Here is a 27,381-nt window from a genome sequence, read left to right on the forward strand (position 1 = left end):
ACATTAGCCATTCAAACAATTAACAATGGTTTCATTCATTAACGTGGATGTGTTTTGTTTTGTTTCCCAGAGTAAGGTTGGAGTCCTCTTCAAACCAATGCTTCCTCTTACACACCTGCATGAACAGGTACCACTAGTGCCAAAAGACCCGCCCCCCTGTCAATCAGATTCCACTCCACAGCCAGAACTCACGCCCACAAACTTTCACATGACCAATGGGGATACAATGTGAGTGCTTTACATTCCTATTCCTATTTCCTATTCCTATCGCTATTATTTTCTTCAGGACATTAAAAACATTAATAAGGTTGGTTATTGCTTGTCGGGAGTTAATATTTGGTGCTAACATTTGGAAAATTGATTTTTGCGTATGTGTTCACAGACAATACAGCAGTGCCATGAAAAAGTCTCTCTCGGGGGATGTCCCTCAGGAAGCAAACAGGCAGTCTGTCCAGCGTGGCCATTCAGATGAAGTGCCAAACACATCCACATCTCAGGTACTGCAGCAGATGTCCAATCAAAAGAAGTTCTCATAATCTTCAGTGATTCATAGCAGACTACTTTGAACTATCTACATTTTTTGTTTTGTTTGTGTTTTGTACGTTACAGGAATTTTTAGAAATGACATATATGGAGAATGACTCTGATGTGGGTGGTTACCCCGTGCTGGAGGGTCACGGCAGAGCCACTTCCATGCCCAGACTTAACGCTGGCTATCAGGTATCTCAAAGCCTCCACGTGACAAAACGTATGGATGGATGGTGTATGCTCTACTGTGTGAATGAACAGATTAATTATAGAAAGTGGATGAATAATTGATACGGTAAGACCACATTTGGATAGATAAGTAAACGTGTCTATGTGCGTGAGAGTGCATAAATGCTGTCAAGAAAACATCATAAAAGCATAGAGAAATATCTTATTCTTTGTCTTTATTTGTATCCTTTCTATTTATATTTCGATCACATGTATTTTTACAGTATTGTTTTACACGTTTCACATTCTCCAATGTGATGTTGCTTTTTAAATGTAGATTTATTTGTGTACACCTTTTTCTATATTTGGTATTTTTACCACATGGCTAAAGGACTGTCACATGCGTCCAGCATCATTGTTGTATGTTTTGTCGTGTCTTGTGTTGTTGGTGTTTTGTTAGTCTTCTGTCCTGTCCTGTTTATCTCTCGACCTTCTCTCTGCCTTTACAACTTTATTCTGCCTTTCACCTCTTTATTCTCTTCCTTTTATTTTTTCTCCTTTCTCATCATTTGTTCTCTTACTCCGTCATTTTTACTTTTCTTCTTGAGATTCCGTCTGAAATAAATCTGAATCGGTCGGCAAAATTTGATAAACTCATTATTTATGGCTGTTCTTTAAAATAAAAACATACACAGGAAAGAAAACCAGACATACATGTAGGGCTGCAGGACAATTTATCGCGATACCACGAAATCCTATTGAAATCAAGCTAGCTGCGATACGCAATGTGTCGATATTTTTTTAATGGGTAGCTTGTCCGTGAAGCACAGCTCTGGGATCAGTAGGAAATGCTGCTCGATCTAAAAGCAGTGCGAGTTTGAGTCGCTTATAATGTTCATTTGAAAAAGCAACACCCGTCAAACACTATCATTATAAATATACTTTATTATCATAAAAATACCTGATGAGGCTTGAGTAACAGTGATATAAAGATGTCCATAGGCATTTCCTAGTTTCTAGAACGCGTTATGGTCTTCTTCTGCAGTGCGTATTTGGAGTTTCTGCACGAGAGCGCCCTCTGGCTTTCGGATGCAGCAGCATTTTACCGCACTTCACTCAAAAGCTGTGCATAAATCACGTGATATTTATCGTCGGTTTATCGTGACAGCCCTAATTGCGGTGTGCATCAGTGCATCTGCAATAGAGTGTGTACCACAAAAAGCTACATTTACATTTAACTTACAGTACAGTTCAAAAAAGACATCTTTTACGGCATCTTTATGAAAACAGCCAACCAACACTGTAAATTTATATTTTCTTAGTTTTCCAATACCTTAAAACATTGTGGAAATAAAATTTTTTTAGTTTTTTTTTACCCCATTTGCAAACAGGTTTTTGTTGTTTAAAGCAAAAATTATCTGACCACACTAGACTTCGCTCTAAACATTTCCATGACATCATTCTTTTATTTCTTATTCTGTCCTTTTCTTCCAATGCTCTGAACTCTCTCCACCTGTCTCAGTCTTTTATTGTGTCCATGACTGTCACTGCCGTGTGCGCTGTTGTCCTCACCTATGTGTCCTCTTCCTCTTCCTGCCCAACAGCGGAGCCACATACGCCACACCGCCGGAACGTACCTAGCAGTATGTACAAGTGTTTCACCTGCAATCGCTCTCTCACTCTCTATGTGTGTCTCTTTCTCTCTCTCTCCCTCTGCCAGCCACTCCATTTCCGTGTTGGCTTGCGTGTGCTTTGTCCATTCCAGTTTATTTAAAAACCAAAGTCAGGCAGTAAACTTTTACAAGCGAGCTGTCTTTTAGAATTAGCCTGGTAAAGTGAACACTAAACTGCAATATAAAATGATATACGTATAGCCGTTTAAAAACTAAATAAAAATATTACTACAGTTCACGATGACCGTTAATATACAGTATATAGCATTAAGTTGTCCCAACCAGATGTGACATGAAAAGTTTTTAGTAATTTGTTTCACACAAAGTGAAATTTATGTTTATATGCAAAATGGAGGATCAGGATTTTGAACCAGAAAGATTCAACTGTGGGCGGAGCTACTCGTAATGCTGCAAAAATACATTTACGTTTGAATAAAAATACACCAAATAATTGATGGAGAGATATTACTTTTTGGTCACACCTTGTCAGGCCATAATCTAAAGAATCAGGTAGTAAATATTTACATTGTTGAAGCTGAAATTATTTTTGTGCTGTTTTATTAAATGTTGTGAGGTGCTGAGAAACATGATTGTGTGCTGTGCTGTAAGTGTGAGTGTGAGTCATTCCGTAGGTTGTGTATTCATTCTGGTTTTGTAAAAGGTTGCAGTGCCCTCTTCACACATCTACTTTATAGCTATTTACTGTAATAGTTGTTTGGTTAAATGGCAAAACGTTGGTAAAATGTTGTTTGGTTACCAGCGTTCTTCAAAATATCTTGTTTTGTGTTCTGCAGAAGAAAGAAAGTCATTCAGGTTTGGAATGACATGAGGGGGAGAAAATCATGACAGAATTTTCATTTTTGGGCGATATATCCATTCAAGAGCTGTTTTCAAGATGTGGGAAGAGAGGACGCACAGCTGCTTAGAGTTTCTACAAACGTGTGCCACCGGGTGGCACTATTGAGTGATATTTTATCAACGCTTAAATAGATATTACAATCATCAAGCAGTAGTCATGGATTCTCTGAAGAGTCTAGCCTGCCTGAACCTAGTTAACATTTGTAGAGCATTGTGTTAGCAGCACAACGGGTCATGGGTTCGATCCCACAAAACACATAGGCTACAGTGAGATTGAATGCACTGTAAACCACTTTGGATGTTATTTTAAAATAAAAAACAGTGTATCAGTGATGCACAAAAATAGTGTAAAAGTGCCATTGACTCTTGTTTGATCGGTGACTGCTGCTTTGTTGCGGATAGTTCACACAGCGACTATTCCGGCCATCCAGTGTGTGTGTGAGAGAGAGACATTTCGATGACAGCATTCAAACGGTGTTTGCATCGGACAGTGACGCCGGACGAGCGAGCTAAACGTCGCTCTTCAGTGGAAGTGTGTTTTCATGCTCAGCTGGTGTTGTGTATATGTGACAGGTGTATGTAGTGGTTTGAGAACTTTCCTCATTCATATGTCTTTCATTTACAAGTATCCCTCTTTTATTATTGATTATTTCCGTTCCGTCCACCATTTAGCCGATCACAGATGTGAGTCCCATGCGGCGGTCTACGTCCTCGTTGACTCCTCACAGAGGGGTGCAGGAGGTCAGTTTGTGCGAATATGATCTGGAGAGGCCCGAGGTAGCCCTGGGCCAAATCCTTGGTCAAGAGAGAGAGAGGGAGAGAGGATATCATCACCATCACCACCATCATCATCGCTGTCAGCGACGCAGAGACAAGAAGCACAAATCACTGGATCGAGCCATCAGCGAAGAGCAGCCGTCCACTACAGGTGGAGTTGATGTTCTTCTATGCATTGGTCAGACATCTGAACTTCCAGACGATCGACCCTGTGTAATTTGTAAAGTATCTCTCTATAGTATGCATTGAATTTTCACATATCCCTGCTTAAAAACAATATAATAGATTTGGTTATGACTGTTGTAATGGTTTTAATGGAAACTATAAAGATTTCTGAGAGTCTCTACTGGTAACGTGATGGTTCTATTGGTGGGATGGTATCTAGTGGACCACCCTGCTTAAAAAAACAATAGAAACCATTAAAGAAGTTGTAATGGTTTTGATGGTTTTAAAAGGATTTGTATTGGTTTTAATGAAAACTATAATTGTTTTACTGGTGTGTGATGGAATCTATTGGTGGCATGTTTAATTCTACTGGAATAATGCCCAAACACACTAGAAAAATGCATTTTGTAATGGTTTTAATGGAAAAAGCTAATGGTTCATAATGGTATTTTATTGTAAACCATTAGAATTTCTGTAATGGTTTCTCTTGGGGTTCTATTGTTTTTTTCAGCAGGGTGAAAAAAAACAATGATTGAAAAGTCCCATTATAACCATTTAAACCATTACAACTTCTTTAGTGGTTTCTATTGTTTTTTTCAGCAGGGCAGTAAAGCACCATTAAATCATACTGGGATAAGACACAGACTACATAAAGAAAATTGGTAATGGTTTTATTGGAAAACAGCTGATGGGTCATAGTGGTATTTGGAATTGACACCATTCATTTGTATTTTTTTCGGCATCCCTGCTGAAAAAAATAGAACCCTCCCCAAAACACAATACAAAAGTTTAGGTTGTAATGGGAATTGTATTGGTTTTCATAGAAACTTTAATGGTGTCTACTGGTATGTGATGGTTTTTGTTGGTGGGATGATATCTGGCAGATGGAAACCAATAGATATTAAATCCTTATATTAAATCCTATTGAAATGAATGCCCAAAAACACACTTCAAAAAGGTGATGGTTTTAATGGAAAATCCTAGTGGTTCATAATGGCATTTTAACGGAAACCATTAGAAATTCTGTGATGGTTTCTATTATTTTTTCCCAGCAAGGATTTTTAGTATGCTGTCGGAACTTTTCTATGCAATCAGACTGTAATACTTGTTAAAAATCCCAGCTTTTCTTGCAGAACACAAGGAAGAATATTCTTGAGTGATCGTGTTATCAAGGGTAAAAAGTCTGTATTGGCCTCCAAATCTCTTTGGTTTAAGATTTACCATGTTAACCTCTCTCTTTGACTTTAAAGCACCACCGCAAGAAAATGCTCTTTAGAAGGGATTTTGTTTTTTGGATTTTTGTTTCTTGAAGCAAAAAAGAAAGTCTGCAGATGTTTTGTATTTGGTGGCCAATAACATGAGGGGTAATCTACCTGTTATTGACTGATGACTTCTTATTGTCTTCTTAGTTTTATTCTTTGAAAGTGCTGGGAGGTAAACACGTTTCAGCTGAAGACAGCTGGAGTCTGAGCCTGCTGTTCACAGATCAGTTTAAATGAGTTAAAACGGGGTAATACATCAGTCCACTGAAAGCTCCTTTTACTGGAGCGTGTTTGTACTCGAGTTTCAAACACAGATACCCACATACATCTTCCTCAACATGTTTTTGTTCCTCTGTAGTCAGAAAGATCACAACAGCAGGCTAACTTTTGGGCTTGGCCATGCACGTTGTCTTTTTTAGGGTCGTCAAGGGCTGTGTGCATTTGAGAAAGCATTGAAATGTTTCAGAAATACTTAGCTCAAAAGGCTGGTTCATTCAAAAAAACATTCTTTTTTTGCGAGGAACAGCTAATTTTTTCCTGTACAGTAAAAGTGAATAGGCTGTCAGTCCTTAATGTTCTGCCTAACGACATCTTTAGTGTTTGACAAAAGAAAGCAAATGATTGAGGTTTTTAGAAAAGGTGAGTAAACAAAAAAGGTGGAGTTTCTTTTGGGTGATCTATCCTATTATGGATAAAGTCATAAATCATCATTTTCTGGTTGTGCTATGGGCAAAATTTTAATCTTAGCAAACCGCCCTGAAAAACAAGACAGCAACTTTTTGTTGTTTAAACAATAAAAAAGTTTTGTAAACTATTTTAAAGGTTTTTTTAATATTAATATTAATTATTTAAAAAAACAATTATTATAATAATTATTTCTATATATCAGCGGATCCAAATTCCGAATCGTTGCCTAGGGAACGAGCACGAGAGCGAGACCGTGGGCGCTCGCACGAGAGGAAGCATCATTCGTCCTCAGAGGCGGAGAGGAAGCAACGATACTACTCGTGCGATCGCTACGGCAACCATGAACACAGCCACAGCCTGTCAGCCGGACCCAGCAGGTCCACATCACCGGGAGAACCACACGACAGGCTCAAGCAGGTTTGTCTCGGATCTCTTTTTTGTTTATTTCGTTCTCTAAGTTCCACATATGCTTACTCTCTCTGTGCGTTCTCTTCCTCTGTTGTGTTTCAGGGAAGTAGCACAGCTAAAGGAAGTTCAATCGTTCATACCTCAGGCACCAGTACACCCTGCCGTGGGCGTAGACAGCTCCCCCAGACGCCCCTCACCCCGCGGCCTGCCGTTGCCTACAAGACTGCCAACTCCTCCCCGGTCCAGCTCAACACTGCCCAGTCTACATCGCCCTGCCCTGCTCGCCTTAGTCGTGGCCTTTCGGAACACGACGCCCTACTCAGCCGTAACGCCTACCGCCAATCCCCCGTGCCCGTCACTCGTATCGGCTCCGACCCCAGTTTAGGCCCCTTTCAACAGGACTCGCACTTGTCTGATGCCGAAGACTTCCAGGATGCCTTGAGCGCGTACGGCACGGGCCGTTCCCCTAGGACCTATGCGGCATCAGGCTCCGTGCTACTCTCGCGCAGCCAGAGCGGCGTGCCCAACGGGTATCACTACTCCCTTGGAGTGAGCGCTGCCTCTGCATCCAGCGGAAGAGCTGCCGGAAGCTATCAGGAGAAAGAAAGAGATGACTGGTGTTAGCATGATCTTATTTAGAATGAGCTTTGGCCATCAAGAGGTGTGAGCAGTTAAGCCTGCGAGAGGAGAAAATCCGACAACAGTTTACACACTTTTACCCGTTTACTATCAAATTTCATGTAAATGGTTTTGGAAAGGTGTTTTCTGAAATTCTTGACGCGTTTTAAGCATTGTTGAAAGAAATCATTTGTTTAGCGTCAAGTTAAACTCCTCGCCTCTTGTAATTTCGATTTGACAAAGGTCAAGTGCATGGAGACGTTCACATCACAGCTGTGCCTGTGATCAAACCTCAGACCTCAGTGAACGACGTCCAGAAACGCAAGCTGTGGACAAAACCTGCTTACGCTGGTTCTCCAAAGTGAAAATCAGCGCTATGTATTCAGTTGATAATTTAGCTTGTTTCGATTTTTGCACAGGACACAATGACTGAAAAGCTATTTCTAGGTATTGAAGGGTGTTCTGCTGTTCTGAGTTGTTAGTGGAATACACAAAAAATGAAAAAAGGTCGGATCGGGCTCGGACTGCAGCAGAATGAATATCTTTTCTCAGTGTTCCATTTTCTACCTATAAATGTAAATGATCTGAGTGTAGCTAGACATTACGTAAGGTCTAATCTTTATCTCACGAGAGATAAGATACCAAGTGCCTAAACTTAGAGATTTATTGCCAATGCTGTATGCTGTAGGTTAATGTCACTCATATTTGTTTCTTATTGTATTTCAGCATGTGTTTAATGGAAGAGATTTTTGGCTTTGCACAAAAGAGAGACTGTAGCGTTATACCAATTTAGATGGATGTGGATGATGTTGGTCTTTTAAGAGTATTACGATGATGCAGGAGAAGATAGATGATATAAGGTTTATTGAAGTTGAGTCATGAAATTGATTCATAGAGGTCTGAATAAGTACTGTAAATGATGTCAGAAGGTAAAACTTCTTGCTTGCTGTTGATGTCAGTGTTGTTTTCCAGAGAGCTTGTTGTGAGATTAGAGAGAATCCTGTATTTAAGAAGGTGAGGGGTATTGAATAGCAGTCCTTGACTTTCTCTTGTAAGGAGAATTTTATAAAGGTCACTGCACAATCTTTTATTTCCCACAAAAAATTGATTTCAAGTAGACCTTTTTAATAAAGAGTATGTTGCATTCTCCTACTATTGTAATTGTAATTACTATTGTTTTTGTTGTTATCAAGGTTAAATTATATATGCCCACATTATTATAGTTTGTGAGTCTCTAATTGACCCTTTGCCAAACCCCGCCTTAAAATGTTACTGCCCAATCCTACGGTACCTTAATAACTGTTGCCATTATATTTTCAAAGTTTTTGCCTGTTTTTGATGCAAGGCTATACAAATATTGTTTAAATTGAATTGATCCCAAAAAATGGTTGAAAGTTGTCTAGGAACCAGACAAGACGTGTTATTTTCCCTTTTCCAAATCTTAAAATAAATCTTGATCATGTACATGCTGCTGATGATATAAGATTCGTACAGGCATCTACGTCTACATTGATTTATTAACAATTTAATGAAGTCTGTAAGTGCAGGGAAATGTTGACTGTTGACGTACAGTAGGGCTATGCAACAAAATGACACTTTAAGACTGCTCCTCATTCCGTATTTTTCCTGCACTCCAGATTTCAACGTCTTAAGTGGGACCAATGCTTCACTTCACAGAGATCTACAGATGTGTATCTCAAATATGAAAAATGGGAACACCTAATTGTGCTTCATCTGCCCTTATAAAGTTTATGAAATAAGTTGTATTTGTACTGGTTGCACTAGAAGGTAAATGTGATTCTAATTGTTTGCAGCCTGTAAGGTTTTTTACAGTATGTGATGTCACAGTGAACAGCCTTTTGGCCAGTGTTTTCTTGTTTCGCGATGGAGATGAGTGATGTGCAACCAATAGATCTTTGACTGTCATTTAATTTAATTTATAATGCCATGTGCCAAATTTATTACAGCACTAGTTTGTCTCATGCTGTACTTTGTTCGACTGATTTGTGGGTAATCTTCTTGGATGATGTCATGTTTGCATGTTATGATGACATACAGTATGTGCATGTAGGAAATTGTACACCTTCGTCCATGTTTTTCTATGAGGAGTTAATTGGCTGTTGGTTTTTTAGAAACAATTTTTGATACACTTTCCCCCAGATTTCTGGGAGAAAACTGGAAGGCCCTTCTCTTCACAGTTTGTTGTAAAAGTCTTGTTTGACACTATGGAGCGACGCACTGGAACCGACTGCCTCACTCCTGTGATCTGTTTATTGATCTGTGATGCCATATTTCTGCTCATTGACTTAGTCTTATTCTTATCATTTACAATTTGTATGAAAAGGTATTACTGAATTGAGAGACATGTGGAAATAAAACTGGAAAAATATCAATGCTGTTGTTTTTTCGTGTAATTCTACTTTGTAAAAAGGAATCTTGCAACGTTACATGAATTTCAAAATGAATTTTCTGCCTCTGAGAGTTTTATTTGCACTTTGAAACAATCAAGCCAGTATAGCACCAATATTCTATGTTCAATACAATATTAAACAATTATTTTATGTACCTAGGCTATTTAATATATTAATATTTTTAAATATATTATAAGTATATTTTGGCATTATATATTTCGATACGATATATAATATGAATGATACTATAAGCATATTTATGGAATTATAATATCAATAACATTAATTATATTTATAATATCAACATTTATTAAAAGTTTCCGTAAAATATACAAAATAAATAGGATAACTTGTCAAATTTACTTATTTGTATTTTACAGTTATATTTTTTATAATTGTATTTACTTATTTAGTTATTTCATTTTTCTTTCGCATCAGTCAGAGTCTGCACACAAAAGCCTCGTCGAGAGATGTTAATGAGTTCTAGGATGCTACTTCTCATTGGTCAGCGGCACGGGTGTAGGCGTTTCCGATGACGCATACGCTGTACAGATGAAGGTGTCCTGAGGCGAGAGCGCGCTGTTCGCAAGGTGCGTGCAGGGACGTCACAGGCATCGCCAAACAAAACACAGAAACTAGAGGACAAACGTTTATATCAATGTATTCAGATTAATCTCATCGTACTCCGGACTTCATTCGTTACATTCGTAAAGTTAATGCGATGAGCGCAGGTCACTGCATGCACAACCACAGTGCGCGTGAAGCGTCTTTACAAATTAGTCAATATGATGTTGCTCGAGTCTGTTGTGTGGACAACTTTTTTATTTACTTTTATGAACGCCAGCATCCCTGAAATGGGTCCTACTGAAACACCAGACATGGAAAGCGGTTCTGGGATGATTCTGACAGGTAAAATGTTCATGAAGATTTTTATTTACATTTATCGCGAATAAGTCGCAGTTGCTTGATCGTTTAATTTACACCGTGTAGAGATTAGATTTTGTGTTTTATATTCTTAGAATATATATCGCATTCATATTATAAAATTGTCTTTGAACTGCATCGTCTACTTGTATAATTATTGAACATTAGCTTTTACAATGTTAATACAATATGAAAGGCTGTTTAAACATCATTCATTCAGAGATGTAAATTGGTTAAAACCGGGGCACTTAAAACTGTTGACCAGCTAACCATCTATAATATACACGTAGATAACTTATTTTTATCCTACAGGCTTCAGGCGAACAATATATGCATGATGTTATTTGTCATTTAAACGAGTATTTGTTAATATTTCAAGTTTTCCTCTTGGAGCCGCTGTTGTGTAGCCTAACATTTTAATTTATGGTACAACAGCAGGTGCAGGTACTTCAGAGATTAAATGATTATTATCACTGCTTATGTAAATAACACTATGTAACATTCAGGCGTTTCTAAAGATGAAAACTATATTATGAACTTCCCTACGGTACATCTGAGATCTGATAAACGTTTAAGAATGATCATAAGCCCCTCACCAGTTTTTTTCTGGTTTTGGCCAATGGCCAAGCACGTGTTTTACAGATTTATGACAAGGGAGAAATTGGTTCCAGCATTTTTGGTAAAAGTCCTCATATTCACTCTTTTTTTGAATGCTTTCAATCTGAAGGTTTATTCTGAGGCTTTCACTTGCACAATAACACAATGAAAGGCTTCACGTAGATCCACATTAAATGTGCTGTTGGATTTTAGAGTACCCATATCTGAAAGAAAGACTTAAATTGAGGTTTCCGAATCCATTAAGTTGCATTAAGGGTTTTCTGTAAAGGATGGTGAGAAATAGTGTGTTAACCGCTTCTCATCCTTGTTCTGACTACTATTTTAATGGCGGGGTGTGATCAACAGTTTCTTAATGAATCATCATCAGCTGCCATTCTTTGACACTGTACACCGTAAATGCATGTGATTAAGCCCAAACAGATGAGTTCGACAAATGATGCTTACATTTTGACTCCTGCGGTTCGACTCGTAGGGATTTTGCTCTGAAATGATGTTTGTTCTTGGTTTGTAATGCGGGCACAGGTTGGCGTGCAGACAGGGTAGTAATTCCCTTGGATATGTTCCAGGCCTTCCTGTGTTGCCAAGGGCTTTGTCAACAAACATGACAAAATAATCACCTTTTGTTCCCTCCAGCACTGTTTCCAGCAGCTTGCAGTATATGTTCCTTTGGCCAATTTTTACATGCATAGTCTGAGTGCAGAATTCTCCAGAAATGCGAACAAACCTCATAAGAGAATCTGGTTAGAACAGTCTTGGCAAACCACAGCGACCGGCTTTGGTATAAACATTTGTTTGCTCATTTTCTCCATCTTGTATAAATTCTCTTTCATTGGGCTCATTTATAGAATATTAGTTTTAGTTCACTTTTAGCTGGTTTTTTTTAGTTGTAGTTGTTTTAATCATTCTTCTGTGAACACGACAAACAAACAACACAACACTGGGGTTTATGAGCTAATTTTATAGTCAGGTTGACAGATTAATCCTAAAGCTAGTTTATTAACTCCAGACGCCAGCTGAAGAATAAATGCATTTACTGAGAAAACTTGTTAGAGTCAGCATGTTATGAAAAGCCTGAAAATGCATTTGTTATGTAATGCACATGCACGCGCCACTGTTCTCCTCCAGGTAGCTTTATAACCATCACCTGTCTTTGAGTGCAAGATGGGTGCCAAGTTATTTAACATTTTACAGCTGCAATGCCCATGTTGTAGATCTGGGATGCTGGCAATAGGCCCTTTTCACAATGACGTCACTTAACTTCCGCCTTTTCGCAAAGCAGTGCATAATATCTGTCTTGCAACAAACAAGAAGAAGATGAACTTCCGTTTTGCCGTCGTGCTGGAATTTAACAACAGTGAAAAAAACTGACAGAACACGTATTCAAGTACTTATCCTAGCACCTTCGCTAACACAAAAAGAAAACAAAACACCTTCATAATCAAACAGGTACTGTTCAACGAAGAATTTGTATCCTTTCTCTAGCTTTGATCTTGTCGTTAGTGAAAATTTGTCTGCAAGACGTTGTACATCATCTAGACGTATTTGTGGCAGATGTGCAAGCCACTTGGTAAACTCCATTCTGATGCGCTAGCGGAAGTAACTTCTTCTTCTTGAGTTTTACTGGCGGTTGGCAAACCAGCTTATAGGTGCGTTACCGCCACCTTATGAACTGGAGTGCTAGCGGAAGTAACGATACACTGCTTCGCGGCAGAACGGAAGATGCGTGACGTCATGTGAAAAGGGCGTATACTGACAGCTGCCCACCGCTGGGTTTAAACCATTCTTTTAACAGCTTGTCACATACCATTTATATGACAAATGTGTTTGCTCAGCTCCGGTTCGTGATGCTGTGCTGTGATATCATGGTGTTAAAAGGGGCGATTATGGTGGATTTTAAAGAAGGGCTGTGTTTCCTCACGGTGTGTTTCACGCTTTTATTCAAAGCTGATTTTAAATACTGTCCTTAATGGCACAGTTCACCCAAAAATGAAAATTCTGTCATTTACTCAACCTCAAGTTTTTCCAAATCTGTATAAATGTCTTTGTTCTGATGAACACAGAGAAAGACGTTTGGAAGAGTTCTTGCAACCAAACAGTTCTTGGCCATCATTATATACCATAGTAGGATTGTTTTTGTAGATTTCTTTGTTCTGTTGAACACAAAATAAGATATTTTGAAGAATTTAGGAAAGCAAACAGTTCTGGGGCACTTTTGACTACCATGGTCATTTTTCCTACTACGGTAGTCAATGGTGGCCAAGAACTGTTTGGTTTCAAGCGTTCTTCCAAATATCTTTCTTTGAGTTCATCAGAACCAAGAAATGTATACAGAAGTGGAACAATGACATCATTTTTATTTTTGGGTGAACTGTCCCTTTAAGTTAAATCTTTCGCTTTGCATTTGATCGCAGTGATTCGCTTTCTTTTGTTCATGTTTTTTTTTTAAGCAGATTCATTTGTTAAAGTTGGACACAGATTCAGCTTTCTTTGGACCTCTTTGAAGGTCCTCATAACACTCATACAGTCGTCAAAACCAACTGCTTAAACAACAGCGCCGTTACGTAAAACACATTGGCCTTTATAAATTGGTCCGTGATAGGTTCTCTTATATTCAGCCCACAATTTTATTTGACCTTATAAAGACAATACGAAAACATTATCAAATAGATTTTTTGACTTTTTTTATTTTCAGTAACGTTACTATGTAGAAGATCATAGTTGGCTAAGGCTCTTGCTTTCTATAAAACATAAGATTATCACATGCCGGATAATAGAGAACTATAAAAACCAAAACGATGTATTTTTGTATTCTTTAATAAATAGTTTTGCATTCCGGATAATGCTTTTTCTGAATAAAGCAAAGCAGGACCATATGTGTATGAACATGTGGGATGAAGAATAGTGCTTATTCAGCCGCACATTAATAACTTTTAACTCATTCGGCACGTCGCATGAAAGACATTCTAGCTGTTTTACTGTATCAGTGTTACACATAATCTGACCTTTTTCCCCTACGGGCATGCGATAGCATAACACATAGGCTAATTGAATTCAGATACACCGTGTAAGCCTGTTTTAACGTCACACCTGGATTTCAAATTATTACCATTTTACTTGTTAAAGGCCACGTCTTATCTCGCTGCCCCGCTAAACTCTCTGGATTACACGGTTTCTCAGAAAACCATTGTACGTAAATTTTACGGATGACTGTGGTTTGTTTGAACAATGCCAGTGACTTCATTGGTATGTTTTCATTAAGATGAAAAAGAACCTGTTGTGTGTTGTCCTTGTCATCCAAATGACAGTTGATTGAAGTGTTGGCATCGTTTATTTACTCTTGAGACCCCCATTATCTTTCATTTATTTGCACTTCACACTCAGTCATTGCTGCTGTGTAATATTTTAAAGTGTTAAACTGCTGGAGGGATAATTGTAAATCATAAAATAATAATTAAAAAAAGGTTTTTTTAGTGGTCGTAAGATTTTAAATCAGACTTATTGTCTAGATATAAACACTGCACGGCATGCGTGGACTGATTTGACCACCATGTTCAATAAAAAAGAAAATAAATACCTGGTGTCAATATGATTCATCACTAATAATTGTATAATGAAAGTAGATATGAAAGCTTGCATCTGCTCTCTCCGTCATTACATCATAAGTTTGTGATTCGCTTTGATTCTCCACAAATGTGTCTTCTAAGTATCGTTCCGAGCTGTAAAATCGAACTGAAAGCTTCAATGGCTTTCAGCATCCAGGTGGGGAAAAAGCTGAGACAGGCGGAGTGAGTTAGAAGCAGTGCCTGTCTGCTGGCTGGCTGACAGGAGCATTACTGCTCTACATTTGGACCTAATGGTACTTTTGGCACTGCTTTGTCTTAAGGGAAACCCTAAAACTATCACGATATTGTAATTTATCATAAAAATTGGTAAAAGTCGACCCATTTTAAGCCGAGCCGCATTGCTGCTGGTTTTCCGCATTAAATGTGTGCCAGATGATGTCATGTTATTCATGGGTGCTGAGGCACGCACTTATGTATCAGACTATTTAGCTGACAGTGCGACCTGTTTCTGCTGGCACCATGTGGGCTCCACTTGGGTTCTTCTCGAATGAGATCACCACAAGCCAATTTGGGAAAATAAACATTTTTTATTCCTTTAGTACTTAAGTGCCAAATGTGGCACACACGGTTTGCAGAACTTGTGGTTTTGCTGTGCATGTTGCCAATAGTGGTTTTGTGTGGCACAGGGCATAATATTTAAAGATATTTTTAAAGTGGTGTTATAAAATATATCGTTCTAGTTCAGGATTCTCATTGTTCAAATCCAAAATGTTAGTAGTTCTTGGCATCATGTACTCAAGCTTTGGTTTGTTACCCTTGTGAGTCGTCTTGTCCAGGTGCTTGGTTATCATCATTGTACATCAGGGATGCGTTTGCTCCTCTCTGACTCTGTATCAGTCAGCCCTTTTATATTACTGTGCAATAAATATCTGTGTTGAATATCTATGTTTGGCATTCAGAGAAGCATTTGATTGAGATCTGGTGGACATAATGTAATAATGTTGGGTTATACACTACTAATTGTTTACTTGTTTAAATTACCCACTAACTTGTTTATGGGACTTATTTGCTTTACACACATTAGTTGTGTCACACTTTGGTGGCGCTGTCGATTTTTTTTTAACTGAGTTCACTGGACATTTTAAGCTTAGTGAGTATATTGAAGGTCTGCCAAGATGGAGATCCTGCCAAGGAGTTGGCTGCTAAACTTTGGCTTAAAGGGATACTTCACCCAAAAAATGAAAATTCTGTCATCATTTACTCGCGTCAAGTTGTTCCAAATCTGTATACATTTCTATTACCAAACAAGTCTTACCCCCCATTGACTCCCATTGTAGGAAAAATTACTTAATTTTTTTGTTGCTGTTGAACACAAAAGTAGATATTTTGAAAAATGTAGGACAGCAAACAGTTCTGGGGCACTTTTGACTACCGTGGGGGGGCAACATCTGTTTGGTTATAAGCATTCTTCCAAATATCTTTCTCTGTGTTCATCAGAACAAAGAAATGTATACAGATTTGGAACAACTCGAAGGTGAGTAAATGATGACAGAATTTTCATTTTTGGGTGAACTATCCCTTTAACCACTGCTTTGTATGGGTAGCAGTAAGAAAAAGTATTCAACAGTAAGAATGAATCGGACTGTGCTTTTTTATTTAAAAATAAAATATAAATGATTAGCTTACATAGTGTGTGTGCCCATATCATAGATGTCAGACATCATCATATTTTACATCTTCACATTGTTCTTGTGCAGCCATGACGTAATTGTCTTCAGACTGAGGTTTGTGGTTTTATGCAGGATTTTCTCTGGTTTCATGCACAGATGCTCTGGCTGCGGGCGACTCTTGCCTCTTAGCTTGTAACGTCTGGGTTCCTGCTTGTGTTTGGTCTCTGAAGGTCTATGTTTGAGGCTGACTGTGTTGGGCGGGTGGGGGTTAGTCTCAGTCCAGCTTGTATGGTGTAGGTAAAAACCCTGTAAAATTTAACAAGAACTTTTACAAGCCAGTAAACGACCATGTTGGAGTCATTTCTGGGGTTGTCTTGCTCTTTTAGTGGTCGTTTACATGATAAGATTGACCCTAATGTTACACAAACACAATGTTTGTTGAGAACAAAGCGGTTTTGTGGATGTTTTCAGCATTAACTTAAATAATGACGTCAAGATTCAGACATCCACCAGAGTGTTGAGGTGAATAAAGCCTCAGGGAAATTTCCTTTATAAGTAGTCACATGTGATGTAAAAATAACAAAAAGTGATGTATTGGAATAACATAATAATATTAGAATAGATCTCCCTATATATCCTTGGCTAAAAGGGCCTATAGGTGAAACTGAACATTTTAACAAGTCTTACCCCAAAGGGATACTTACTGGCTTTTCTGCTTTTCGAAACTGTAATATTAGATTTCTGTCTTTTCCTCCGGTGCCCTGTGTGTCATATTTTATGCATGTTCACACAAATACCCCATCACCCAATATGTTTTTCTTGGACTTTCCAACGTCTCGTAATTGTTCTGTTTTTCAACGAATTCTCCCATCTTTGCTTTAAAATATTAATAACTATGTCTGCATCGTTTTTTAATAAAGATTTGCATCTCAAACAATTTTCCATGTCTGTATGCCAAACCTCAACAAAGGTCTTTGTTGAGCAGATCACGAAAACCACTCTATGTAAATGCTGACTTGTGCAACTTTGTTCATGTCAGGATCTGTATGATTTTCTAAAGCTTTGTATAAGCTGTGCATGTTAAGCTACACAAATATTCCCCAAATAACTTTTAGGGCAATAATGATTTATTGGCTCATGTCCAAAGCTCATGGAGGCATGGGCTTGTCCATAATGATGGGACTCCTGGAATGATTCCCAAACTTGCTGCTAGCCTCTCTGTTTAAAGGGATACTTCACCCAAAAATGAACATTCTGGCATCATTTACTCACCTTCTTGTCATTTCATACCTGTTTGACTTTCTTCTGCAGAACATAAAAGAAGATATTTTGAAGCACATTGGTAAACGAAAACCGTGGGTCCCGATCGACTTCCATTGGTTTTGTGTCAATACAATAGAACTCAGTGGGGACCAAATTGTTTTTTGTTACCAACTTTCTTCAAAATATATTTTGTGTTTTGCAGAAGAAATAAAGTCATACAGGTTTAGAATAACAAGAGAGTGAGTAAATGATGACAGAAATTTTGCTGATCTAATTTGTTCATTTATTCAATTAGATTCGGTTAGAAACATTCCTTTCATGTTAGATTGTAAAGCACAGGCCTAAAACCCAGACTGATCTGTTGAATATGATTTTTTCTTGACATGAAAGCAGCCGTTCTTTAATACTTTCTGTGCTGTGTTTGTGCTGGCATTGTTCGTTCACAATAACAACATTCAGACATGTTTCTGCTCAGCTTGTAACAGGCGTCTCAAGCATCAGGGGTCTGCTGCGAGCTTGTGTTCTCTGTTTTTCTCATCTGGTGCGAAACACGGTTACAAGTAGTCACCTCCTGACCTGCTGTAGAACAAGACTCCTCCGCATGTGCTTTCTCACATGTATTGTACATACACGCAGGATGACATCCATTTTCACTCCCAGGTCCTGTACACTTCACTTCAGTTTTTAATAATTTAACCAACAATATTTCTCAATCATTTGCACTTGCACACAACATATATACAAACACGGGTCATGTTGTGTATAAAAATAAATCTTTTCTCAGAAATAACTTCACTGTTCTGAGGATTTTTTGCATGTAGTTTTAACCTTTTGTTATTTCCCCTCAGGTTCTTTGCAGAAGTATTCATGGGTAAACTATAGAGATTAGCTATGGACATGTTTCTTTAATCAGAATGTGTCCAAAAACTCATTGTTCTTGGCTCTCGCACGTGCTTTAGTTCAGCCTACCCCTCCCCCCCGTATGCGCCGTATGCTTTCGGAAATAATCGTACATCTGTATCTATCTTTTATAAATGTGATCAAACTAAATACTCTTCGAAGATACGAAGTATGCAATACTACTCTATAGGTACTCAAGATTAATATGAGATTGGCAGAAACCGCTTTTGTTAGAGCCGCTTTAATATTTTGTTTTCTAATCAAAATATGTTCATGCTTTTTTTGGAGACACTGTATACAGTATATGTATATACTGTACGCGTGTGTGTGTGTGTGTGTGTGTGTGTATAGTGTGTTTTTTGGACAATACTAGTTTGACTAAACTTAGATGTTTTTAAGATGACATTAGACTTCATTTTATGGTTGGCATAGCTGCTGATTGCAAATACGCCCACACAACACACAATCTCAGAGATGTTTGTCTTCAACCTAGTCCACATTTACCTTATGAACACCTCCCTTCAGGTTTGCAATAAACCATGAAAATTTTACCCAGGAGCATTTTCAGTGATCTGTCTTCTGTTATTGTCTGGAGATAAGTATTCACACGAGTGTCTTTTTTGAGATACAGCAAGTATTGACTGGCACTCCAGTGGCCCTTGTTGCGCTTTTTGCGGTTTCGAGCATTACATTTCAGAAATTATGTCCTGTTTAAGTTAACACTGTGCAATTGTACGTATTCGTCAGATCATTTCTCCCAAATGCTTAAACTGTTGACTGCTATCTTTGACATTTCAGGACAAGAGAGCTGATGCTACTTAATGATCCTTGAAGATCTTGGCAGATGAAACACTGAACAGCTATTACAAGTCGTCTTTCCTCCGGTGGGTCTTTTGAGGTTTTGCTTCAGAATATTCCCGGAGGACCATTCCTTTTTCTCTGTAGTCTAAAGCTGCCAAGCTCTGTCAATTCAAACAAATCCGAGAAGGTTAAACAGAACTGTAGACATGCCTGACTTAACTCCTGAGATTTAACAAGTCTCTTTGTTTTGAAAGTCTTGCCACAAAGTAATGCCATGGCCAGTGAGCGCACAGTCCTGCAATTCTTGAATTTATAACAGGAAAGCAGTAAAGTTAGGTTTACCCCTCGGACATCCACCAAACCAGTATCATACACACACACTTGATATAAACATAGTTAATGTGATTTCAGTACAAAATGGGATTATTCTGTTTTGCAGTTTATTTGCCACCAAATGTTGCACTTGGTACCGTTAGATAAGATTATAGGGATAGTTCACCCAAAAATAAAAATTCTCTGATCATTTATTCATCCTCATGTTGTTCAAAACATATGACTGTGGAACACAAAAGACGATATTTTGAGAAATGGGGGCCATTGTTGTTTGGTTACCAACTTTCTTCAAAATATCTTCTTTTGTGTTGTGCTGTAGATAGACATTCATACAGGTTTGGAATAACACGAGGGTGAATAAAGGAGAATATAATTCACTCAATTTACTCATCTCATTCCAGGCTTTTTTCTTGAGCTGAACAGGAACATTTTGTAATAAAAAAGAAAGTGTATAAAAGACTCAGCACATCCATCCATCTATCATACAAATTTACTGCTTAAACTTACTTAAACTTATTTTTCTTACTAAAGAAAAACAAGGCAATCTTAGCCCAGAGCTGCTATCCATATTGACCAAATAGCACATAATTGTCTACATCTTGTCTACAGATTGTCTACATCTAATTGCTATTCCTGATCCTTCAGAAGTGCAGCAAGAAAATAAAGTGGAAGATTATTGTTTTTAACTGGCTCCATTTCCGCTCCCTTAGTTCCCACTGGCACCCAGTGGAGTTCTTGCCTCACGTATCCGGACACTCGCAGCCTGCATCTTTCATTCAGTTTCCAGATGAGCGGCAAAGCATACATAAAACTTCTGTCAGTTTTTGTGCAGCGTGGTCTTCATTTGCCATATATAGAAAATAATATCTTCTTCACTTTAATTACGTTTTCTTATTGCTTTGAATACACTCATGAGTGATTGGACCCTATATTAAAAACTGTGCTGTGGGTTTGACGCTGTGATTTCATCCAGTGAACTCATTTTGGGCTGTCTGCAGTGTTTTTTCCTTGTATAAGTTTAGAATATCTCCTGGAAGTCTTTAATCATTTGATGATTAGTGCCATCCAGCCTCAGTCTATTCAGGCTTCCCCGCGTAATTGGGCTACAGTAATTGAGCTGTCCACTGGCCCTTTCCGTGCCATTAGTGTAATGTTATCCCGGAGGGAAGACGCTGTGGCAGGCGACTCTACTTCCCCCAATTAAGGAGCTTCACAAGGACCAGACAAAGGGGCCCAGGACGGATATCAGCTGATAGCCATGCATTAGGAAGTGACTTGGACTTAAATAGTGAGGGCTTTTCATCCAATGATGGGGTCTGATGTGACCTCATACTGTATAGTTAAGTTAGAAGACCAGATAATCCATTAGCCTGGAGTGGGTGGCGTAATCTTCCATGTGGGAGTGTTTTTCAGGAATTTCTGGGGTTATGTAGATGTTGAGCGTTTGTCTTGAGGTGGATTTTGTGTCCTTTGAAATTCTAGTGTTGGTAAAGAGATGGTTCACTCAAATAAAATAAAAAAATGTTATAATTTATTCACTTTCGTGTTGTTCAAAACCTGTTTATGACTCTTTCTTTTCTTCTTTTGAGCAAAGTCAATGGGGGGGATAATGCTGTTTGGTTAACAACATTCTTAAAAATATCTTATGAATACAGGTTTGGAATGACATGAAGGTGAATGAATAATGAAAGAATAGACTTTTTTGGGGTGAACTGTCCCCTTAAGTAAAGCACTTAGTGGCATGCGTAGCAGCAACATCTCATTTTTCACTATAAGATTGTGTTTGGACACATTAAAAAGGTCCAGGTCCATAATCTTTAAAGTGGCAGTCTGTAAGAATGGCCTCTTTGTCGCCATCTCAGTTTGTAATTGCTACTGCAAGTGATGTGCGGAGGGTTTTCTTTATGCGAGTTGTGATTCGGCACTGCTCAACTGCGTGGATGAGTGTGATGTATTTAGTCGTATGTCACGTGTGGCCTGTGACAGTGCACCGGTGAGAATCTTCACTGTACATCAGTAGCGCATAATAAACAAAACAGATAACATGGTAGATGATGCAACACGAAACAAATAAGAACATAAACGGGCGCAAATAGAGGCTGTGTTGTGTTGAAGTGTGTTGATATTATTTCGGGTGCTGGGTCATATCCATACGTGCCAACACTGCCGTTTTGTCCCGGGAGTCTCCCGTAATGCGAACCGGACAGAAGATCTCAAATGCTGACAGGTGGGGTCAAATATCATTATACACAACACAACTATATATACATAAACTATACGCAAAGCCTTGTCATCATTTCCCGGAAAATAAGTCTGTCATTTTGAGTAAAATCACAGGCTTCACTTATCATGAAATACAGATGTGGGGAGGTCATTTCTAAATCACGCGAGGTCCCCAGATAATACTAATCCCATGCAAAATAGGGTTTAAGTTACATTTATCACAAAAAGGGAAATTACAAAACATTATTACAAGCTTTCCGTGGTGAATCTAGCAAGGGACAAGACACAGTTTTAAACGCCGTTCTTTCATGTACTTGCTCAATAATTGGTTTTAGTTCATTTTTCGTAAAAAAAAAGAATTTATGGATTGCCACTTTAAATATAGAAGCCTTCTATGCATGCTATAGAAAGAAAATCTGTTTGAATGAGGGTTTATCTTCTTGTATAAGCCAACAAGCTTTTAAATAACTACTGGATTAATTGAAGGGAATCAAACACATCATCAGGTGACTGGTGGATCGGTTCATTTAGTCTATGGCAGTGACATAATCCAAAACATGCAGATCCTTTCAAGTCCTGTATAATTATATGACTGGCATGAGGTTTTCATAGGCGTGTAACATGGTCAGCTTTCACCGTGATCAAGAGTGTGATGGTCTGCTCCGGTGAAATGCATCGTGTGAAGTATTTTGCATTTAAGTAAAAAGGGCTGTAATGTCCTTCGAGGCAGATGGTATTTCCATTTGATGAAATGTGTGAACCCTGTCTCATAAGAGAACATTTTGGGAATTTTCAACTGGCTCTTATAAGTCATCACTGCGGAGCTTCAATCACATGGGAACAATGTGACCCCTGACCTCTCACCTGCCGCTCAGAACATGAGCTGGATGTCTGCTTTCTCATCTCCATATCTCCTCCGAGAGCTTTCAGAGAGTCTGTATCACAGCCCATCAATCCAGTTTTGCAATTTTAACCGTCTCTCAGCCTTCTGGGGGGTGCAAATGAGACCTCTTTTAACTTCTGCTGAGGTTGCTATGAATGAATAAAATGGCTCTTTTATTAGGTTTTGCAGTGAAAGTTTGTGTGACATTACGTTGTGCAAAATGCATGCATCATCATGGGGCATGATGTAACTGATTCTGGATTTTTTAGTGTCTGCACATGCAATCCATAAAGCCCGTCTCAGAGCGGCAGTGTTATGTGATGTCTCAACGCACCTTCCACGTGATGGAGACGGCCACATCTGGCCCTGTGTTCAAAACTCAGTCTGAACAAACTCTCACCATGCTGAAGACTGCTCAAAATGTATTTTCAGCAGTGTTTTGGCTTCTCTTGTTTGAACAGTCGTAGACAAAGTTCACCCAAACGTGAAAATTCTGTGATGGCAAAATGACCACAACATTTCTCATGCACTATATTTCAAGTTTTAAAGGGATAGTTCGCCCCCCAAAAATTCCGTCATCATTTACTCAGCCTTAAGTTGTTTCAAACCTGTACACATTTTATATTTGGAAGAATGTTTATAACCGAAAAGTTCTGAGGCACCATTGACTTCCATAGGAAACTAAACTGCTATGGTAGTCAATGGTGCCGCAGAACAGTTTGTTCAGTTGAACACAAAAGAAGAAACCAAAGAGATTTAGACAGATTTAAAACAACACGAGGGTGTTAATTTCATTTTGATTGTCCTATCTCTTTTGCAATATTTTATGAATATTTTGTGTATAATGTTGCTGTGTTTTCTATAGCTTCATGTCTATTCCTTACATAAACCGTATGACTTGAGAAATCAAAGAACACGAGTCATATGTACTGTATTACTTTATTATGGACATTGTGTTGTATAATTCAAGCTTTACATCTTTTCATTTTCATTATAAGAAAAATAACTTTTTATAAAGAAACTGAACTTTTCTGCAGAACATCTCCTTTTGTGTTTCAGAGAAGAAAGGAACTTATATGGTTTTGTAATGACATATATAATAACTCAGTTTTTATTTGTAGGTGAAATTTTCCTTCAAACTTTCTGAAGGTTTTGTTATTGTTGTGGTACATCATCGTGAATTCAATACGTAGAATAAATTACTTGGGTTTGTCTTTTTGTGAATTTCACTTACGTGATAATTATTCATTTCACCTTCTTATTTAAAAGGTTACTGTTTAGCATCAGGTTTGTCATTCCTCCCACATTTAAACTTTGACTGGAGCTGTCAGTGGCTCATATATTTATGTGCTGCCCGTAAGGCCTTTGCTTTAATGCGCTGGGCTGCTATGCTTTCATTTTTAGGAGCCTCCCGTTCTAAATGAAGAGAGAAAGTCTCCATCCCACACCGCAAAGGAGGACAAACTTTACTACCAAAGCTGTTCCTTTGCCTTTAAATCATGTCGCCATCTCATTGTCTCTGCCGCATTCCTTCCATACTCTTTGCCCCCACGTTTGATGTGATTCTCTTTCATTCTCTCCAAGAGGTCCAATCGCCTCTGTACTGTGGAAAAGACCTTGCACATTTGGCCACAAATGTTGTTTGTATCCTGAGAAACACTGAGATGGGAAAGCACGTGTGAGTGATCAGGAGGGTCTTTGCTGCAGGGGGTGGGCATGGATGATTGGGGATTCGCTTGGGATCCAATTGTGGCTTTTGATGCATGTCTTGGAAAACAATACTGGTCTGTGTTATGGCTTCCATGGAGAAGTTATCTTCAAATGCTGTAATTATTTGCATAATTGCTTACAGAATGGAAATGGTATTTTCCATATTTTGGACAGGTTTGCATTCGTATTTTGGACAGGTTTGCATTCGTTAGATTTGATTTTTTTTATTTCAACTGGTATAGTTAACTGGTTGACACCACGGCCATGGGTTTAAATCCCGGTAAATGTATTTCATGAATGCACCGATTTAATGTGTTTGTTTATCAAGCCTCGTCATACAGTTTCCATGATCAGACGTGATGTGTCCTACAAGAATGTTCTCCTTGGCTTAGCCCGTGGTCTCCGAAGCATAGACGCATCAGCCCCTGCAGGGTGTGTAGAGGGATTTGTGTTGACCCCAAACTCAAACTCGTGTCATAAACACAGCTTTAAACATGAGCTATGTTTTGAAACGCGGACACCGTGCTACCCTCAGGGGACGGCGGCAGTTTACAAGCACACGCGTTTCAAGTGCGAGTTATTTCAGGCGTCTGGTTTATGTTTTTTTGCGTTTTGTTATTTTTGCGTCGTCTGAAATTGAGGGAAAACACATCAGTCAGGTTGTTTGAGTGAACGTGGTTAGCAGTCGTTTGACCCGAACCTTTCCTGAAGGCGAAAGTCATATTTTTTCTTCAGTTTTTCATTCATTCAGTTGCATTTGTTCTTGAACTGTATTTTTGTGTTTATTATTTAACATGTTGCAATAACGCTTCACTTCCGTATTTCTTCTGCTGCAGTAACTTTAGATTTTAATGTAAAGGACTGTTATGGGTTTTACTGGTAATTTAATATGACAGCATCACCACATCTGGACTGAAGTTATCTAAGCTTTGATGTGAATGTGATGTCATATCCTTAGTATTTATGGATCTTTTAGCTAGTCTAAAGCAGGACATAACCTGAAAATCACATTTTTCTGTTAGACTTTCAATCAGTAGATTATGTTTGTTGATGTTTGCTGTCTGTTTGTTGAAGGACAGGAGGAAAACCAAATGCTCGTGAGTATATACTGAAGGTAAAATTTTCAAATAGCTCATATTGATGGCTGATGGTTCAGATTAAGGATGTTGATTCTGTTGGTTCTGAATTAGATACTTTAATACTTGATGCTGTGGTACTGAAGATACTTCAAAGAATCATTGTTTACCTCTTAGTTCTTTTGCATTTGTTGTGTTGCTAGTAATTTATTTTTGCTGTAATTATTCAAATAATTCTATATAATTATTTATAGATCTTTGAATTTTTGAAAAGCTCTTTGGTATTTTTGGTTAATGTATTTATTCATATACACTACAAAAGTTTCTTTTAAACAATATTGGAGGAGGTCCCAACTATTCTGTTAACCCCTATTGACGGTTCTTTCTTCACAATCCAGAATTCATTTCAAATGTTCGTTTTGTACATTTATGTTTGCACAATTATGTTTTTGTTCACAAACTATTTTCAGACATTTAAACATATGTTTTAAGATGATGAGAAACATTTCATTCAAGTGTTCTAAAGCACTAAAATGTAAAATTGCGTATTTGTTTTTACATTAAGCATTTCACGTCAATCATGTTATGTATTTTAGCAGTATATGTGTTTCCTGGTATTCAAACCCATGATCTTGAAGCTGTGAACGCCATGCCCTACCCTTTAAGCTGAAACAAAATGTGTTTACCATAAGACCGAAGGAGAGTAAGCACAGAGAGGAGATGTGTGATCCTGTTGGAGCGATTACATGATGCCGGAAAAATGCTTGCAGTCCTGGTGCGTGCTCATTACACAATGTGTAAATCAGCTGCGCTCCATCATCACAATCCTCTGCATGCACACTTAAAACATTTACCTGATGTCACTCTCATCTGGCTTTAAAATTTACACCTGTCCATATTCTTTCCTCTTGAAAAAAACAAAAAATAGGGCGTTGCTGATAAAATCATAAATGGATATAATCATAAATAATTATACAGTTTTATATACGCATGTATTCATATGCATTAATGAAAAAAATGCCCATTTTCTGCAAATGCAACAGAAGCTTTAACCGATTTGTGCATTTATTAGATCAATCTTGTTTATTTAGCCAGTTAATGTTGCGATCCAATTCTGATATTATGATGCATAAAATCGATACATATGGTGATTCCAAAGTCCTTCAAAAAGTAACTTTTCCATGGAAAAAATGGTCATGCGTTTTGGATTCCTGGCCTGCTGGGTTTCACTTGTAAATGAATCCTGCGCTCTCAGCCAATTGTTTCTCAGGCTTCAAGTCTGTGGTAATGGAGTAAACCATCCACCGTGCCAAACACACATGACTCCACAACATGGTGCAGTGATGTTCGTGCCTTCAGCGGTGAGGGGTGAACCTCCCAATCCATTAGTCAGACCAGGTGTTTCAGACCTTCATAATGCAGTATTCAGAGTGATTTATTCGTCTCAAATTCCACAATACTCTGCATTAAACACAAGCAACCTGGAGACATTTAATATACACAACATACACACAAACATGGGGTCACACACAGCATAACTTTGTCCTCTGTAAAATAAGACCCTTAGCGCCCACAGGAAATGAGCCTGTTAGAGAGGGAGCACAATGGTGGGCACTATAGGGTATAGGTGCACCATTTAAGACCAGCTGACAAGTTATGACCCACAAAACATTGAATGAAAGAACTGAACAAGTCTGTTTCTCTGTATGGGCACTTTCACACAGGCGTACCTCAGAGCTAATGATTAAAACTGGAAAAAATGCAGAACATGTAAGAGCACCTCGACAACACAGCCTTTTGTTTACCGGCTCGACTTTCATCTACCTGCTGCTTTATTCATAACAGATGTTTCTGGGTTCCAT

At 38.4% G+C, this 27,381-nt stretch overlaps 2 protein-coding genes across 4 annotated transcripts in view; both read left to right on the plus strand.

Moving 5' to 3' along the window:
• Positions 1-9,527, plus strand: part of LOC130569753 (voltage-dependent N-type calcium channel subunit alpha-1B-like) — a 102,316-nt gene extending 92,789 nt beyond the window's left edge. For both annotated transcript variants that reach the window (XM_057359584.1, XM_057359585.1), the window contains 7 exons: positions 71-228; positions 383-497; positions 610-720; positions 2,301-2,339; positions 3,900-4,155; positions 6,321-6,535; positions 6,629-9,527. In XM_057359584.1, coding sequence (XP_057215567.1) covers positions 71-228; positions 383-497; positions 610-720; positions 2,301-2,339; positions 3,900-4,155; positions 6,321-6,535; positions 6,629-7,150 — 1,416 coding nt within the window. In that variant the 3' untranslated portion in view covers positions 7,151-9,527. The remainder of the gene's footprint in view (positions 1-70; positions 229-382; positions 498-609; positions 721-2,300; positions 2,340-3,899; positions 4,156-6,320; positions 6,536-6,628) is intronic.
• A 629-nt stretch (positions 9,528-10,156) lies between these two features.
• si:ch211-196i2.1 (collagen alpha-1(I) chain) overlaps positions 10,157-27,381 on the plus strand; it is a 57,089-nt gene continuing 39,864 nt past the window's right edge. For both annotated transcript variants that reach the window (XM_057359586.1, XM_057359587.1), the window contains exon 1: positions 10,157-10,464. In XM_057359586.1, coding sequence (XP_057215569.1) covers positions 10,341-10,464 — 124 coding nt within the window. In that variant the 5' untranslated portion in view covers positions 10,157-10,340. The remainder of the gene's footprint in view (positions 10,465-27,381) is intronic.

Source organism: Triplophysa rosa, linkage group LG19, assembly GCF_024868665.1.
Source record: "Triplophysa rosa linkage group LG19, Trosa_1v2, whole genome shotgun sequence".
In the NCBI taxonomy this organism is placed as follows: domain Eukaryota; kingdom Metazoa; phylum Chordata; class Actinopteri; order Cypriniformes; family Nemacheilidae; genus Triplophysa; species Triplophysa rosa.